At 41.1% G+C, this 17957-nt stretch overlaps 1 protein-coding gene across 1 annotated transcript in view; it reads left to right on the forward strand.

Annotated features, from left to right (window-relative positions):
* The window catches only part of dlgap2b (discs, large (Drosophila) homolog-associated protein 2b), a 142092-nt gene extending 124434 nt beyond the window's left edge, over positions 1 to 17658 (forward strand). Inside the window, exons 3-6 of the mRNA XM_014144922.2 lie at positions 3286 to 3512; positions 11442 to 11619; positions 12742 to 12961; positions 16725 to 17658. Coding sequence (XP_014000397.1) covers positions 3286 to 3512; positions 11442 to 11619; positions 12742 to 12961; positions 16725 to 17515 — 1416 coding nt within the window. The 3' untranslated portion in view covers positions 17516 to 17658. The remainder of the gene's footprint in view (positions 1 to 3285; positions 3513 to 11441; positions 11620 to 12741; positions 12962 to 16724) is intronic.
* Positions 17659 to 17957: the final 299 nt, after the last annotated feature.

The following is a 17957-nucleotide window of genomic DNA, read 5'->3' on the forward strand; positions in this document are numbered from 1 at the left end:
TCCTGGGATAAATAATTACGAGAAAACTGTCAATTATGAGGTGAAAGTGAACTGTTAAATTAAATGGAACAAAAATATAAACGCAACGTGCAACAATTTCAATGATTTTACTGAGTTACAGTTCATATAAGGAAATCAGTCAATTGAAATAAATACATTCGGCCCTAATCTATGGATTTCACACGACTTGGCAGGGGTGCAGCAATAGGCTTGGGAACCAGGCCTACCCACTGCGGGGCCAGGCCCAGCCAACCAGAATGAGTTTTTCCCCACAAAACAGATTTATTACAGACAGAAATACTCCTCAGTTTCATCAGTTATCTGGGAGGCTGGTCTCAGATGATCCCGCAGGTGAAGAAGCCGGATGTGGAGGTCCTGGGCTGGCGTGGTTACATGTGGTCTACGTTTGTGAGGCCGGTTGAATGTACTGCCAAATTCTCTAAAACGACATTGGAGTCGGCTTATGGTAGAGAAATAAACATTACATTTTAGAGAAATAAACATGTCCCCGAGCTCTGGGGGACATTCCCGCAGTCAGCATTCCAATTGCACGTTCCCTCAAAACTTGAGACATCTGTGGTATTGTGTTGTGTGACAAAACTGCACATTTTAGAGTGACCTCTTATTGTCCTCAGCACAAGGTGCACCTGTCTAATGATCATGCTGTTTAATCAGCATCTTGATATGCCACACCTGTCAGGTGGATGGATTGTCTTGGCAAAGGATAAATGATCACTAACAGGGATATAAACAAATTGGTGCACAAAATATGAGAGAAATAAGCTTTTTGTGCACATGGACAATTTATGGGATCTTTTATTTCAGCTCATGAAACACTTTACATGTTGCGTTTTTATTTTTGTTCAGTATATACAAGATGTCTAAATCTGGCTTCTCTATGGCCTTCTCTCTGCATGATCAATCATCAACGCTCAGGATGGGGTCAGACACCGCATCTCAGGATGAGGGCAGTTCACAATGCATGTACGATCTCATCACGGTCACTTTTTTTCTTGTGACAGGTAGGCTTACATTTGCTGCAGCATGGCTTATGTTACAGTAATATAAGGACTGAATGCGCGTCTAATTTAGACATTTCCTTCTGGCTTTCGGGGGTCCCTTATTTATTAATTGTACATTAGATATATATATATTTTTTGCAGCCTATCACTTGAATATAGTTGCTTTAAATCAGTGCATACGCGAGCACGCTCTCACCGTCTTTCTATCTCTGCATCAATTCCCTTCAAATTGCATCCAAAATAGATAATCCTTTTCAGGTAATAAATTCAATGCAGTGTAAGCCATATATCTAATGAATGATGGGTTATGCATAAGTGTATAGCCTCCGTCTCTTGTGCATTACGCACCTGTGCACCGCGGGCCATTAAAAAACGCTTCTTAGCTCTTCGAGTCCCACGAAAAGCTAGACTAGAATAATTTACTGGATTGTATTTGTTTGCATTTCTTATAGCTTACTAACAGACTATTGGAAGAGAGATACAAGCTCGTATTTGCTGAATGTTATATACAGCAGCCAATAGAACTGACGGGGAGAAGAGAGAATGCGTGATGGCGGTAGGCTAATCAGTTATTTATTTTTACCCGTCACCCATACCCATTCAATCTTCGTGAAGAGAAGTGAAAGCCGTCTGCGTTTTATTCTAGTCCTACATTATTCAAGCATGTCATTACTATGAAGAAGATGAGGACAACGAAACTTAACTGTTGAAAATTAGGAAGGAATGAAGCAACACTAGAGAGAGAAAGACGAGTTAGGCGAATGCTCACGTTACAAATCACTAGGGGAAATATGAAAGGTAGGCGACATATGCGTCTGCCTACTAATTATAAAAATGTAAAATAGGCCCTATTATATTTCCAAACGAAATCAATTTGCTAGACTTTAATTGTAACTTTGTAGGCCGCATGTCCTGCACCATCTTTGCATGTTCTCTCCCAGTTTGATGGTTTGAATGAGGTGTGTAATTCCAGTCATATAATACAATGGAGTACAGCAGTGGTCGCCAACCGGTCGATCGCAATCTTCAAGGCATTCCTAGTCGATCACCAAACATTTCTGCAGAAAAGCCAACGATAAAGGCTTGCTCTCCTTTTATATTATTATTCGTGTTGGACTGCTGGCGATAGGTGCGCTTGATTCAGAAGCCCTGCACACCGGGAAAACAAAGTGTTCCCGTTTTGAACTATTTAATTTGTCCTACCCGGCGGACCAGTAGATCTGTGGCTAAAATCGAGTATGCCCACTGCACCGGTCACAGCAATGTTTGATACTACACTACGTAGGACTTCACAACGTTTAAAACCATGACCACAGAGAGACCGTCAAAGAATACAGCAAATAGCTGCTGTTTTTATGAGTGAGTAGCACTGTCAACACTGTTTTTAATACTATTACAAAACATTAAACAAGCTACACAGTAGGCTACTTTCACTTGCGCTCTAGCTACAATGAATGAGTAGCCACGTATCGATAGCCCTGCGTTTTTATTAAGCTAATATTAGTAGCTTGCCGTGTCTATTTTAATATCTAGGAAAATTTCACTTTTTCTGTTCATAGGAACAACATGAATTTGTGTATGAGGCAGATGCGGTGCGACTCGAGTTTCGCCATCAGGTAGAAGACAGTGTCCCCTCCCTGGTTAGTCTCACCAAAGGAAGGAAGGGGGAGCAGGGACCCTGAGAGGCAGAGCCTATGCTGCTCTTTCCCTCCGCTGAGACTAATACTGTGTTCAAAACAACTGGGAACGTCAGTGTGCTCAATGCTGCGTTCAGAACAACTGGAAAAATACGAGGTCAAATCATGACATCAGTGATCTTCAGGTCGAAAAGTCGGCGCTCTAGAAGGAATTCCGAGTTGGATGACCGTTTAAATCGATTTTTCAGAGCTATTTTTTTCAGAGTTCTCAGTTGTTTTGAATACACTGAAGTTGGAGATTTTTCAGTTCCCGAGCTCAGTCCAATAACTCAGTCCAATAAAATAAAAAAGCTAATTATTTAAATTTAAGCTCTGCAGTGCCTCGAAAGTGTTACACCAACTAATCTATTTTGTTATCAAAGCTCGACTTTTGAAATATGATATGGTCTGAGTAGAACAATATTGGCAGGCCAAGCGTATAGCCAATATGCTGTGATAATGTATTAGGCCTAATTCCCAAACCTCATTCCGACAGAACTGTTTTTGTTGAATTATTTAAGCCACGTTAAAAAAAAAACACGTTTGTAAAATACCAGGAAAATATTCAACCCTACTCTCTGCCACAGGTGCCTCAGGATGAGTGGAGTGGATACCCAGAGGATGGGGACCAGGACGAGGAGATCCCGTGTCGGCGGATGCGCAGCAGCAGCTACGTCAAAGCCATGGGAGAAGAAGACAACGACTCGGGTGGCGAATCTGATGGCAGCCCCAAGACCTCACCCCAGAAGGCCATCCGACCCGACGCCCTCGTCCTCAAATCAGCTATGCAGAGACCCCACATAGAACCCCAAAGGTAGGCTCATTAATGTCTCGACTAGAGCTACTGTACTTCTGGTTTTCAATAATGCATTGTCACTACATCCTGGTTACTGTGTCTGTTTCAAGACACCCTCAGCCTCATACATCACTCCTGCTTGAGGCTGAGGATGTTCTAAAATGGACACTGTACTGGTTATCATTAGCAGGGTACGTTTAAACCAAACTAGTGCAAGTGTGGAGGGTGAGAGATGAATATACTGTTATATATTCTGGGATTGTTACAGACAAGGCAACATTTTTTATGAATATGCAAGCCTTGTTACAGGGATGACAGTTGGGTGTGAATTATATATTACACAGCATTACTGACATGGCTTTGGGTAAACATTTGGTTGCATTACTGAACTTTAAATAACTGCTCATGAACTTGGTTTGGACATTAGATTGGATGGCAGAATTTAAAATGATATTTTTGCTCCGACAGCCAATGTGGCTCATGGATTACCGTAAATAATGTAGAAGCTCTGACCTTTATCTTGGCTGGATCTTGACCCCCTTTCAAAACCCTGAACACGGCTTCCGCCTTTTTGACACACCATTTAAAAACCTTAACCCCTAGCTCCAGGCTTTTTGCAAGCTGTTTTCAACCCTAACCCCCGGCTTTCATCGTTGAATTTCATCAAAGTCAGACACTGCCAACAATGTTTTTGTCATTTTTGTGTCCTCCTGCCTGTTTGTTTTACAGTAGCTCTCCTACAGTAGTTATACTGTATACACCTCTAGCTTGCTAAAGCAAAGACATTATTTGACCTGACTGTTATATCCATATCATGTCTCTGTGACCTCTGTCTGCAGTGGGACATTCTGGGGGAGCATGCATGATTTAGACATGTCATTTGATGATGCTGGGCAACAGAGTAAGAATAACTCCTTGGTTACGATTGGCTGTGACATGTTCCTATTCTACCCCAGTGCATCAACAACCTGTGTTAATGCATGACTAAGAGCTTTGCTACGTTTGTTTGGTTAGTTGGTTTGCAGCCGCTTCGCTGACTTGTGACCCTGTCCTTACAGTGGGCTTCGACTGTTCTTTGTTTAGTAATTGGAACCCAGTTCCGTTCATCAGCTCAGATATAAAATAAGTATTCTAGCTGGTGTGTCATAGACCAATGCAGGTATATCTGACGTTTATCAACTGCTATTTCAATATTTGCCAATCGTCTTACAGAGGAAATGTGCGTCATGTTATCACAGCACTGTTGACAAGGCTATGGCAACCCTTCACTTCTCTCCAATGTCATGGTCAAAGGACAAGGTTTTAAAATAAATTGTCTGACAATAAAATCTCATTTATTTATTTGAATGTCTTCATAAAGGAGAAATTGTCTAACCCCACTTCATATGTCTCACTCAGCACATATAGTCAGATCCATAGTTATTGGCACCCTTGTTAAAGATGAGCAAAAAGACTGTATAAAATAAATAATACAAATACTGAGCTATATTGTATGCAAAGAAAATTCTCATCTTTCTTTTGATGCAAAACCCACCACTGGTGTGTGTTACCAAAGAGCTCCATTTTCATTTCATCCAACAAATGTAAACGCCTGGAGTTTGCTAAACGGCATTGGCACTTGGATTAAAACCGGTGTTGTGGTCCGATGACATGAAAATAGAGGCACGCAACACCGGTGGTGGGTTTTGCATACAAAGAAAGATGGATATGCAGAACAGAACCCCTACTGTAAAATATGGGGGTGGATTTTGATATTATGGGGCTATTTTGATTCCAGTGGTCCTGGTTAAGGTCACCGCATCATGAACTTTACACAAGTACCAGAACATTTTAGCCAAAATCCTGATTGCCTCTCCCAGGAGGCTGAAACTTGGCCACAAGTTTCCAGCAAGACAATATCCCAAAGCACTTATCAAAATCCACAAAGAAATGGTTAATTGACCACAAAATCAACATTTTGCAATGGCCATCTCAGTCTCCGGACGTGAACCCCATTGAAAACCTGTTGTTTGGTTTGAATTGAAGAGGGCAGTCCATAAGTGCAGACGAAGGATATCAAGGATCTGGAAAGATTCAATATGGAGGAATGGTCCAAGATCCCTCCCAATCTCATGAAACATTTTAGAAAAAGGTTCAGTGTCGTTATCCTTGCAAGGTGAGCTATTGAAAGCTATTAGAAACAGGGGTGACAATCATTTAGACCTCGTATCATTTTTTGATAAAAATTATTATTTGTTAAACAAAATCTCTGCATCTGAGCAATTGTATTAGCATAAAATATTATACAATGTACAATATAGCCCAGTATTTGTATTATTTATTTTATACAGTCTCTTTTTCTCATGTTTATCAAAGACGCCAATAAGTTTGGACCTGACTGTACGTACAGTGCCTGTTTGCACTCATTCCCCTCTTGTCAGGCAACACTCCATAGATTCGTAGATAAATACGCTTTAGGTAAGCTATAGGAAGAAGGATAGCGGTACAGAGTGATATTGTAATACAGATAATAGAATGATTGGACAGAAAAAGAAACAGACACCAGCAAAAGAATGTACAGCTAGATATGTAGCATGGCTTGGCAGGGGATCATGGAAGCGGTAACGATGGTTCCGATAACATTTTTGTTACCTTATTGTACTGTTGAATGCGTCAGAGCAGAATATCTCCTCGTCCTGATTGTGACCCAGAGGATGCATCGGCTCTCCCTCTGAGACATGTCTTAGTTTATTGTTATTCTAAGCTGGCTTTGAAAATCACCCTTCCAGAACAGGACGGTTGCTTGTGTTCTGGAGGTCTGCACGCATGCACACCCGCCTGCACGCATGCACTCACTCATGCACGCGTGCAAACACACACACACACCTAACCACACACCTAACCACACACACACACACCTAACCACACACACACACACACCTAACCACACACCTAACCACACACACACACACACACACACACACACACACACACACACACACACACACACACACACACACACACACACACACACACACACACACACACACACACAGAGAGCGAGAGAGAACCTGGTGAGGTGCCCTGCATGCATCAGTCCTATCCCTGCATGCATCAGTTACCCACAGCTTAATCGTCATATCACTGGGAATCAACTCACTTCCTGCTTTTGTCTCACTTCCTGCTTTTGTCCCACCCCCACACACATTAAGCCTCGTTTCCATGCTCCATTATTACTGAAGCTCTAAGACGATTATATTGTTGTACTAATGGGAGGTGTAGGTGGGATGTGCAAACTGTAATTGTGGGGCTAGCGAGTCACCTGTGTTTTTGGGGCTTGCGATGACTGCACGTGTCATCATAGTTTAGAGTTGATTGCAATAATGCTGCTAATGTTGTAGGAGGATGAGTCACATTTGCCGCAAGCACAGTGTTATATTCAGTGAGCGATATAAGCTGGGCACACCAAATACCCTGCTGGTCACACCACAACATAACCTGGATACAGCAGTACTACATGTTAGCCAGGTTACCTGTTTAACAGTATGTGACATTGTTGGGTCTTTAGCCCTGAGCATTTTCCAGGGATGTCTGACCAGGACTGTTGCAGTGAGCGTATTACCGCCACACCGGCAGTCATGTGTTATGACCACAGTACAATTCCACGTGACCTTTGAGTCGGTAATCTAATTTTATTAACTCTGGACATGCGTTGGTGCTACCCAACTCACTAACGAGCATCAGGTCCTAATGGCCTGGTACTCAGGGCTCTATTGTCCCTCTAACCACTCTGACATCAATGCAAATACAATCAAAAATCACATCAAACACTTCTCTTCAAAACAGTTTCATGCTTTTAAAACTCACCTCATCGATAAATTTGAAGAAAGAAGTTCAACAACAGGTTGAAACTGAGTGGAAAAATGGTCGTTGTGGATGTTGTTTTAAAGCCTAACAACGAAATATACAGCGTAAGGTGATGATTCATTCAAAACACACATACGCATATTAGGTCTTATGCATACACTTGTGCATACAAAAACCCCGGAATTAAAATAATGATTGTGCTATTATACAATACATAACCTACCGCATATAACGCATGGCAGAAAAACAATAAAAAACGTTTTATTTAAGTCTTTGGTACATAATTGGTCTAGCCTGTTGGGGCTACAGGTTAGCAATGAACCCCGAGACGGGATTGCTAACAAGGCTGGAAATTCAAAACATCAAAAATCTAATAATTTCAATTTCTCAAACAATCAACTATTTTACACAATTTAAAAGATAAACATCTCCTTAATCTAACCACATTGTTCGATTTTCAAAGAGGCTTTACGGCAAAAGCATAAAGTTAGATTATGTTAGGACAGTACATAGCCACAAAAGTACAAACATCCAGTTTCAATTCAAGGTCAGGCGTCACCAAAAGCAGAAACCAGCTAAAATTATGCACCAACCTTTGACAATCTCCATCAGATGACACTCCTAGGACATTATGTTATACAATACATGCATTTTTTGTTCCATCAAGTTCATATTTATATCCAAAAACAGCATTTTACAGTAGCGTGAAATTCAGATTTTTTTCTTCTCTGAAATGCTTCCGGTGAACATAACAAAATTACTATTCGAAAACATTGGTAAATTATAATATTGTCATTCAAAGAATAATATATTATCATCTCGTAATTGCTACCGAATGGCCAGATCTCAAAATAACTTTACTGGGAAATCACATTTTGCAATAAACGGGGTGCTATGCTAAGAACAATAAGCTATGCTATACAGTTAGCATCATCTAATATCGATAATAACATTGTAAATATCCCCTTACCTTTGATTATCTCCATCAGAAGGCACTGCCAGGAATCCCAGGTCCAGAACAAATGTGGTTTCTTTTGACAAAGTTCATAATTTATGTCCAAATAACACCAAGTAGTTAGCGTTCATTATGCTCCCACAAAACGTGGTGGGGGGGGTGTAAAATCACGCCGAAAAGCTAAAAAAACCTAGTAAATAATCTATTTACGTTCGTTCAAACATGTCAAACGTTGTTTAGCATTAATCTTTTGGTCCATTTTTAACGTTAAACATCAGTAATATTTTCACACAACCTATCCTATGTCTAGATAAACAATTATGACAAACTCACGCTTCTCAGATTTATGCGCAGGCGCAAAAAAATGAAGTGACGACATGTCAACTTCCCAGCATTCTAATTTGCTCTCTGTTTATCATAGACGCTTCAAACAACTTTATAAAGATCGTTGACATCTAGTGGAAGCCGTAGGAGTTGCGAAATGAATCCTTTCTCACTATGGTATCTATAAAACAATGACACTAAATAGTACAGTCACAAAATTCACATTTTTTTTGGATCTATTTTTCACAGGATTTTGCCTGCAATATGAGTTTTGTTATACTTACAGACACCATTCAAACTGTTTTAGAAAATTCTGAGTGTTTTCTATCCGAATGTGTTAATAATATGCATATCCTAGCTTCTGAGTTGGTGTAGGAGGCAGTTAAAAATGGGCACATATTTTTTTTCAAAATTTCTCAATACTGCCCCCTAGCCCCAACAGGCTAGCCTCTACTCCAAAATTAAACTAATTCTAGAACTAGCTTTTGAGTGTGGCCTGTATTATTCAAGCAGCTCTTAGTCTCACGACAAAATTTGACGTTCATCCATGTTTCTCAAAGTCAAATTTCGACTTGTTCCAAATATAACATTTGTATGTGTTTAAGGTTAAGGTTTGGGATAGACTTAAAATAAATATATCCGAAAGAACATTCTATCGCTGGATTTGAACTTGCAACCTTTGGAATCAGAGGCAGATGCTACTTGAAGGCAACAGCGCTCACTGTTGCCCCTAGTGGACATGGATGGACGTCAAAAGCTGTCTTGTATCCCGGGTGACCTGGCTGGTATGATTATACATACTGGATGGAATGGTTACCTTTGCTATGCTCCGAACTCCAAAGAAGTGTTTTTATAAGCCCAGACATTTCTTTAAAAAGAGGAGCTCAGCTGCTAGTATATTTATTTCTCAGCTGCTCATATTAATCACATGTTCTGCTATGAAACTGGAGCAGCCTATCCATGATTGAAAAGTGAACCGGTGGGAAAGCAGCCTCCATTCGCTAGTTGAGTGCATACGGATGACATGTATTTTTACCCCTGCCCCTGTTCCTGTCCATTTGATAATGGGCAATTCTAATCTAAAGTAATTTTACATAAGTGAAGACCAGATTAAATTGAGAATAGTCTGACAGATGAAAATATGATCACTTGATGAGAGAACAGCGTGTGCAGCCTGAGGCAAGGATTACAGCGCAACATTTTTTTGCGACTTTCTCAAATCCTCAACAGCCTATAGTTGCATCATGCAGCCCATATATGTTTTGATTTCTAAGACATTCTAAGGTGTGTATCATGAACAACCACATTTGACAAAAACCAATAAATCTAGTATATAGGAAGTGTTTCAAATGATCACTTTTAAGCTCCACACCCATTTCATATGCATATTTGCTCTGGAATGGGAAAAATATCCTTTCTATTTTGTTCAGTTAAGTTCAATTACATTATTCTTACTATAAAAGGTCATTGTCCTTCCAAAAGTATTCAGACCCTTTGACTTTTTCCACATTTTATTATGTTACAGCCTTATTCTAAAATTGATTAAATTTATTTTTTCCTCATCAATCTACACACAATACCCCATAATGATAAAGCAAAAACATATATTTTTTTGTCAGCGGCAGGGACTGGGAGACTAGTCAGGATCAAGGGAAAGATGAACGGAGCAATGTACAGAGAGCTCCTTGATGAAAACCTGCTCTATAGCGCTCAGGACCTCAGACTGGGGCGAAGGTTCACCTTCCAACAGGACAGTGACCCTAAGCCCACAGCCTAGACAACACATGAGTGGCTGCGGGACAAGTCTCTGAATGTCCTTGAGTGGCCCAGCCAGAGCCTGGACTTGAACCCGATCTAACATCTCTGGAGAGACCTGAAAATAGCTGTGCAGCAACGCTCCCAATCCAACCTGACAGAGCTTGAGAGGATCTGAAGCGAAGAATGGGAGAAACTCCCCAAATACAGTGCCAAGCTTGTAGCGTCATACCCAAGAAAACTCAAGGCTGTAATCGCTGCCAAAGGTGCTTCAACAAAGTACTGAGTAAAGGGTCTGAATACTTATGTAAATGTGATTTTTTTTCTTTCTTCTTAATAAATATGCAAAAGTTTATAAAAAACAGTTTTTGCTTTGCTATTATGGGGTATTGTGTGTAGATTGATGAGGGAAAAAAAACTATTTGATCAATTTTATAATAAGGCTGTAACGTAACAATGTGGAAATAGTCAAGGGGTCTGAATACTTTCCGAATGCACTGTATGTAAATAAGGTATTTCTGTTTTTGATTTTTAATTAATTTGCTAAAAATTCTAAAAACCTGTTTTTGCTTTGTCATTATGGGGTATTGTGTGTAGATTGCTGAGTAAATGTTTTTATTTAATCCATTTTAGAATAAGGTTGTAATGTAACAAAATGTCGAAACATCCACTGTAAAATAGTGGCTGCTAAATGAACAAGCCTACAACCAATGTATGGTGCATAGCCACATAAGAAACAGTAGGCCAACTCATATTCTGAAATACATTTTCTTAATATCATAATGTCTAAAATAAATAAGAGATTTATTGCGATGATATATATTGCATTTATTCATGATACTTTTTTAAATGTAGATGTTCCAATGGCGCACATCAGCGGCTTGTAAAATATGTGTGGAGGCCTGGAGATGCTAAACGTGTTTGTTAATTAACAGTCGACTATCGTGAGACCGGCAGTCTTTTGCATGACTATAACCGGTTGACAAAATTTCATGACCATCACAGCCCTGTGTCTAACTCACAATGCCTCTCATATTTGTCTATCCACTCTCTCTCTCTCTGTACAGCCAGAGCTACCACTTGCAAACCACCCGAGACATGATGCGGCCCCATCCCAGTGTCACCCTGGACCCAGCCACCAACTACCCCCAACACCATATACCCCTCGGCCCTCAGTTCCGATCCCGGAACCAGAGCTACATGCGCGCGGTTAGCACCCTCAGTCAGGCAAGCTGCGTCAGCCAGGTGAGTCCCACACAGGCCCCTCACAGGGGGAACACCAGGAGCCCTGGAGGAGTAGGAGGATTGAGAGATACTGTAGATGCCACCATGTTGGTAGAGTGGGTGGAACCTTCTGTTGTTTGCTAAAGGGGTGGCAAAAATAATATAGTTATTTACAGAAGTACATTAGTCACAACCTGATATCCCCCGCCCCACTCCATGAGATGTTTAGCCGTTATTGTCTGCAGGATTAGGTTTTATTGATAGGTTGAGTTGACATTGGTAATGCTTATTTACACTGAATCCTATTTTGACTATGTTCAGTGCACATCTTCAGAACTGCGCGTGCGAAGTCCATAGATTTGTTATTGGTGACGTTGCGTGAACAAGCAGTACCATACTGTATATATCTGTTCACTTTAATATTTATTACATTACAAGTTCAAGTTACCCGTTAAGTAAGTTCATGCACACTACTAGAAGTTGTGTTGAACTGCTCAGTCAGTCTAGACAATTTTTTTATGTTTGAACAGCAGGAGTTATACTATAAAGCATGCTTTTTATCCGTTGCGGCTGAATATTAGGTACAAGATACAATGATTTAATACATCCTTTGCAATCATTTTTATTACGTAGTAGCAGGCTTTTATGCACTGCATAATATAGACTAGATGGATTTTAATACACGTTTGGCACAATATCTCAGCCAACCTTGGTGCTATTAAAAAAAGTCACCTCACACAGATGACGTTAGTATGGCTTCCTGCCTGCCGTTATATTGGGTGCGTTGCGATGGAAATATATATATTCACAACATTGAAATTCCGTTAACCGCATGTAGTTTTTACTGTGTTGCACCGTAATTTCTGCTTTTGAATAGGTTCTTGAAAGGACACCTGCTTTCCCCTTTGTCACAGTAGTAACGTATGTACGTCTGTGATGATGACCTGCAGTGGGATAGTACATCTTGAAACGGTATACTAAATGATGCATTTTGTTGTTTTCATTTGTTTGTTTTATCTGCTTGTTTTTTTTTCCCCATGCTAACACTCCTTCATATTTACTGTACTAAGGGGAAGAGTCAAAGTGAGAAAGAGAAAGGAAGAGGAAAAATTAAGGACTGCTATTCCTGTTTTTGTCTCTCAGGTGAGTGAGACTGAGGTCAATGGCCAGTTTGAGTCAGTTTGCGAGTCCGTTTTTAGCGAAGTAGAATCCCAGGCCATGGAGGCCTTGGACCTGCCTGGCTCGTTCCGCACTCGAAGCCACAGTTACCTGCGTGCAATTCAGGCTGGGTATTCCCAAGACGACGACTGCTTGCCTTCAATGACATCCTCCACTGTCACTTCAACTCTCAGATCCACAACAGGTAACAGTACGACCTCAAAAAAAATGAGAGAAGGCTTAGAAAACATACTCCTCATACATTCTATATCATGCGTACATACCTACATATGTACAGTGGGGTACCCTTGAGCTTTAAGAGATGCTTGGTTGAATGATTCCGGTCATTTCTTTTTGGCTACTGTCACTGTTGTGTGTCTCTTGTTTGTCTTGCCTCTGCATATCCTGAGTGTTCTGAGGGATTTGCTTGCAAGCGTGTTACTTTGCATAGTCCATATACATCATTACCCTTAGCTTTAGCTTTCTGATTCGTCACATGTGGTGGTAGCAAAGCTGAACCCGGAGTAGAGGATGGGAGGGGACTCATTCAAACCAGCCCAATGAGAAGTTAAACCCACGACACACTACTGTCACACTCACAGCACTTGGCATGTGTAAGAGAAACAGGCCTTGTCCTGAGCATGATAATCTCATTGATATATGTGTCGTGTGTAGAGTGTGAGTCGTGTAGGGAAGGGTTAAGTGTGAAACAGAACAGTGGTTGGAGGAGGGCTGTAGACCTCTAGAGAGTGTTAGGAAGGCTCATAGTCTGCTCCAGAGAGGTCTTCAGTTTCCCCCATCCATGCTTTGTTTGACCAGTTCATTACACTAGCCTCTCTAACTGATCTTGGCTTATAAGCCCACAGAACACAAGACAGCAAAAACTTGTAACCGACATACGGTAAGTCAACAAACTCAGATGGGGTACTGGTTGCACAAGGAACTTACTAAGAAAGTCAATTCAGAGTGCATAAAATATATTACGTTATTCTATATTGTTGTATTGTGTTGCATAAAACCACATTTGGAGATATTATATAAATTAAGCTTTCAATTAGAATAGTAACTGATTTATCACTTTTGATGTAGCCAGATCAGAAGGTAAGATTAAATGGTCTTTCATTAGGTAGTCTGGCAATCATGTGTTTCGGGGAGATTGATCAGTTGACCTGAAGTTTGACAAGGTTTGAAGAGGGTTCGACTACAGTAGCGCTCTCACAACAACATGTCTACAGCTACTTTACTCTGTAGGGCCAACATATTACACATTTTCTCATTGAACTAAATCTCACATTTAGATGACCTCTTAGGTGAAAACATCTGTCGGTGTGCCGTTGAGCAAGGCACTTAACCCTAATTGCTCCTGTAAGTGTGTCTGCTAAAGAATAATGTAGAATAATGTAAAAATCGTCTTAATAATTGTGAGGATACCAAGTCAATTTGTTGCAATAATTGCTGTTTTGATATTAAACATTCAGGGATTTGAAGGTTTTGTGCAACATTTTACACACAATATCATCGTCAAAACATCAACATATCTGGTTCTTTGTGCAAACAGAACCACTGCTGCCTCTAACCTAACTGATCTAGTGCATTTGGTGTATGCCTGGAAGAGTAAAGCTATGAACCCTATTGAAATACTATCATTTCATATGACGTTTTTCATTTGACAATATTATGACCGGGATTAACATTTTTCAACACATTTTGTAAAATCAATTGTATTAGACCTCTGTATTTGTTTGTTTTCTGTTGGTTTACCTGTTTTCTTGTACAATCTGGAGGTTTTTTTGGTTTATCTTGTCATGCTCAATTGGGTTGCACAGTCAGAATCCCTCAGCCTACGATGTGACTGAAGTACTGAGGATCAAGGAAGTCCTCCAATCCCACCGTCTTACCTGCTGAACTCCTTTCACCCAATAAGCTCTCTGTTCAAATTGTCTGCTTCACAATTGGCTCACTAAATTGGCTCTCAAATGGGTGTCAGTTACTCCCAGCATTTTCTGTATATATTTGTATTTTTTAATGAGTAGTTCTCTAGGACTTTTTTCTCTCCAAATACAGTCACATCCGACTGGGCTATGGAACAGGATATGTTAGTGAGCCTCAGGGAAATAATTGGCTGTGACCTGATGCCTCCATCTCAAGCCATATTGCAAATCTTTTTTACATGGTATCGACCATTTGGTGTCATTTCTGAGGGAATAGTGGCCTTGAAATGAAGTGAATGATCCACAGTATTTGACTGGCCATGCCACTGACTAATAAAATTCGGAAATGAGATCTGAATTCTAAATCGCTTACCAACCAAAACGCAAGAATGTCGAGGCTAGCGGGGCCCTTGAGTGGGGAAGTGATCCTATGATGCCCCATTGGGCAGAAGAGCAGCACCCCCTCCCAATCTGACCAGCCATGCATCTCTGGAAGGATAACCAGGGGGACAGAACAGCTGGATGCCTGTCACAGGTATTTTAATGACAACACGCATACATATATCTATATATATATATATATATATATGTGTGTTTTTTTGCACTGCCTTCTCAGCAATAGATAAAAAATGACCACTTTGATATAACAGCAGGATAGAAAAATCTGATTTAAACACAATGAGAAACAAACAGGGGTCCGAACAACTCACAAAACTCAGAGGCCTTGAATTCCTTGTTCGTATGCGTTAATGTTCCAGAATTATACTGTATATGTGATGATGGTGCCTCACTGGCTTTCGCGAGTTGTTTGAAGTGTCTCTATTTTCAAGTGCGCTAAAAGCGACTCATTGGTGGAACTATATGATGAAGCTGTACTTTCCAGTCTAACACATAATGTGTTCGTACCTCAGCCATGAAGTAGCACTGAATGTTATCACATTGTCACTGTCAACAGTCAAAATGTGAGAGCATTTGTTATAGTAGTTTTGTGGGTTTTTTTCTTCCAATGATAGTCAACCTCTGTAAAGGCCACATGTGGCTGGGTTGACCCTTGGCGTGGAAGTTATCAGCTGTCTTTGACTGTGGGATTGCAGCCCCTCCCTGGTGCAGCCCTGTAGGGGGGGTTTACCCGCCACTGGGAACTCCACATGGTCCAATCAACCTCATGGTGAGGGACCTGATATGTTCAATAGGGTTCATAACTGCTTCTCGGCCCAATGACTTGAGTTGTGATTTTTCATTGCCTTTTCATCTTTTCTGTTGCACAAAAAAAAAGGAAAAGGAAACAATCGGAAAACACTTAAGATTTTTTTGGGAGAACCATGCTTTGATTTAATTCAGAGAATGGTATTTTCATTTGAAACTGATTGGTAATGATGGCTTATGCTAGGAACCAACGGGGTTCCGCTTCCCATGGTGCAGTGCAGTGAAAAGATGGAAAGACTGTGGAGGGTTGATGTTCATTCAGATGAGTGAGAAGGCAGTGTAAAAACACCATGAAAAGCCTGCAGTATGTGAGTCAAAATGCATCGCTCAAGTGGCTCAGTGTACCTGGCTGAATAATTCCTTTCCGTATTTTAGTATGCCAGATAGAGCTGTGTTAGAGAGTATTCTAATTCTAGAGACCACTTCAGTGTCTGAAGAGCACCTCTTCATTAAGTTTTACATTGTCTCTTTTTCGAGTTTGAACAATCACAAATGCATCTGATAAAGGGATCACAAATGCATAATTTGATAAAAGGGTAATCATATTCACAGGAGATTGACGATCAACAAATCATCTAGCTGTTCACCATTTCTCAATATTCTCAATGCAACTAGTAAAAATCCTTGTTCCACCGATATTTTATTTTATCAGATATATCCCATTGGAATGATAGGGTAGTTGTGGTATTTTACTCACATACTGTATTCTTATTGTAGGTATATGTATGCCCACTCTAGGTTGGAACATTTGGGCATCACAGTTACATAACACTCCAGCTGTTCCCTCCCTTTGAATCTCCCTCTATTTGCATATTCAAATTTGTCTTCCAGAGGGATATGATGTGCTGGAAGGCACTTCTTTGCTAAACGAGGACATGATAGAAGACGACGACGGGGCCAGCTCCTCGGCCTATGTGGAGTTGGAACGTCTGGAGAGGGAGAATGCTGTAGCTCGCAGCCAGCACAGCACAAGCTCCACTGTAACAGCCATCTCTGTCCCCCCGACTTCACCGCCTGCCTACCAGATCCCTGCTGCCCCCTCCATTGCCGCCCCCGATCCCCCCATACCTCAGGCCATCCAGGCCTTTAAAGAGTCTGCCAACATGGTGGCCGCCTTCAACATGCAGTGGAAAGATGAGATTTCGGCCATGCGCTACGAACTGGCCGAGCTGCGCAGGGACGTGTGCGGCGAGCTCAAGACCTTCAACAGCAACTTCTTCAATTTCACCCAGTGCTACAACATGTGGACGCTGTGCCGTGAGAGCGCAAGTGATGGCTCAACACAGACCGGGGACCGGGTGTCTGTGGGCATCCAGGCTGGCACCAGCGGGCTCATCAGGCAGAACACAGAGGATAAGTCTGTCATGTGCCAGCCGGAACCAGCTGCTTTTAGCATCATAGACCTGATGGACCTTCCCCACATTGAGATAGCTGGGGACTCAATGCCAGAGGAGGAAGCAAGCAGCCCTGCTAGCTCCCTGCCATCGGAACATTCCGCAACGTGGGACAACAAGAAGACCCACAAGCGCTCTTTGGGCAGTGGCCGCAGGAGTGCCAGTCTGGAACTGTGGAGCAGGAAGTACACCAGTGGGCCCATGTCATACCTGTCAATGTCATTCTAATCATTCCCATACAACCCAGAAGAAACAAAACGCATGGGTTTTCCCTTGATTACAACCCCTCGAGAACCAGAGCAAGAGCCAAGGGGAAAAAACCCATTTACTTATGTAGAGATCTACAGTGCCTTCAGAAAGTATTCATAACCCTTGACTTATTCCACATTTTGTTGTGTTACAGCCTGAATTCAAAATGGATTAAACAGATTTTTTTCACACAATGAAAATGTATTGAAAATTCAATACAGAAATATCTCATTTACATAATTAATCACACCCCGAAGTCAATACTTTGTAGAAGCACCTTTGGCGGCTTCAACTTTTAGTTTAACTTGACTATGTCTTTATCAGCTTTGCTGATTCATCCTTTCAGATATTCTCAAGCTCTGTTTTAGTTAGATGGGGAGCAGCGGTGAACAGCAATCTTCAAGAATTTCCACAGATTTTC

This window comes from Salmo salar, chromosome ssa15 (assembly GCF_905237065.1).
Source record: "Salmo salar chromosome ssa15, Ssal_v3.1, whole genome shotgun sequence".
NCBI lineage: Eukaryota > Metazoa > Chordata > Actinopteri > Salmoniformes > Salmonidae > Salmo > Salmo salar.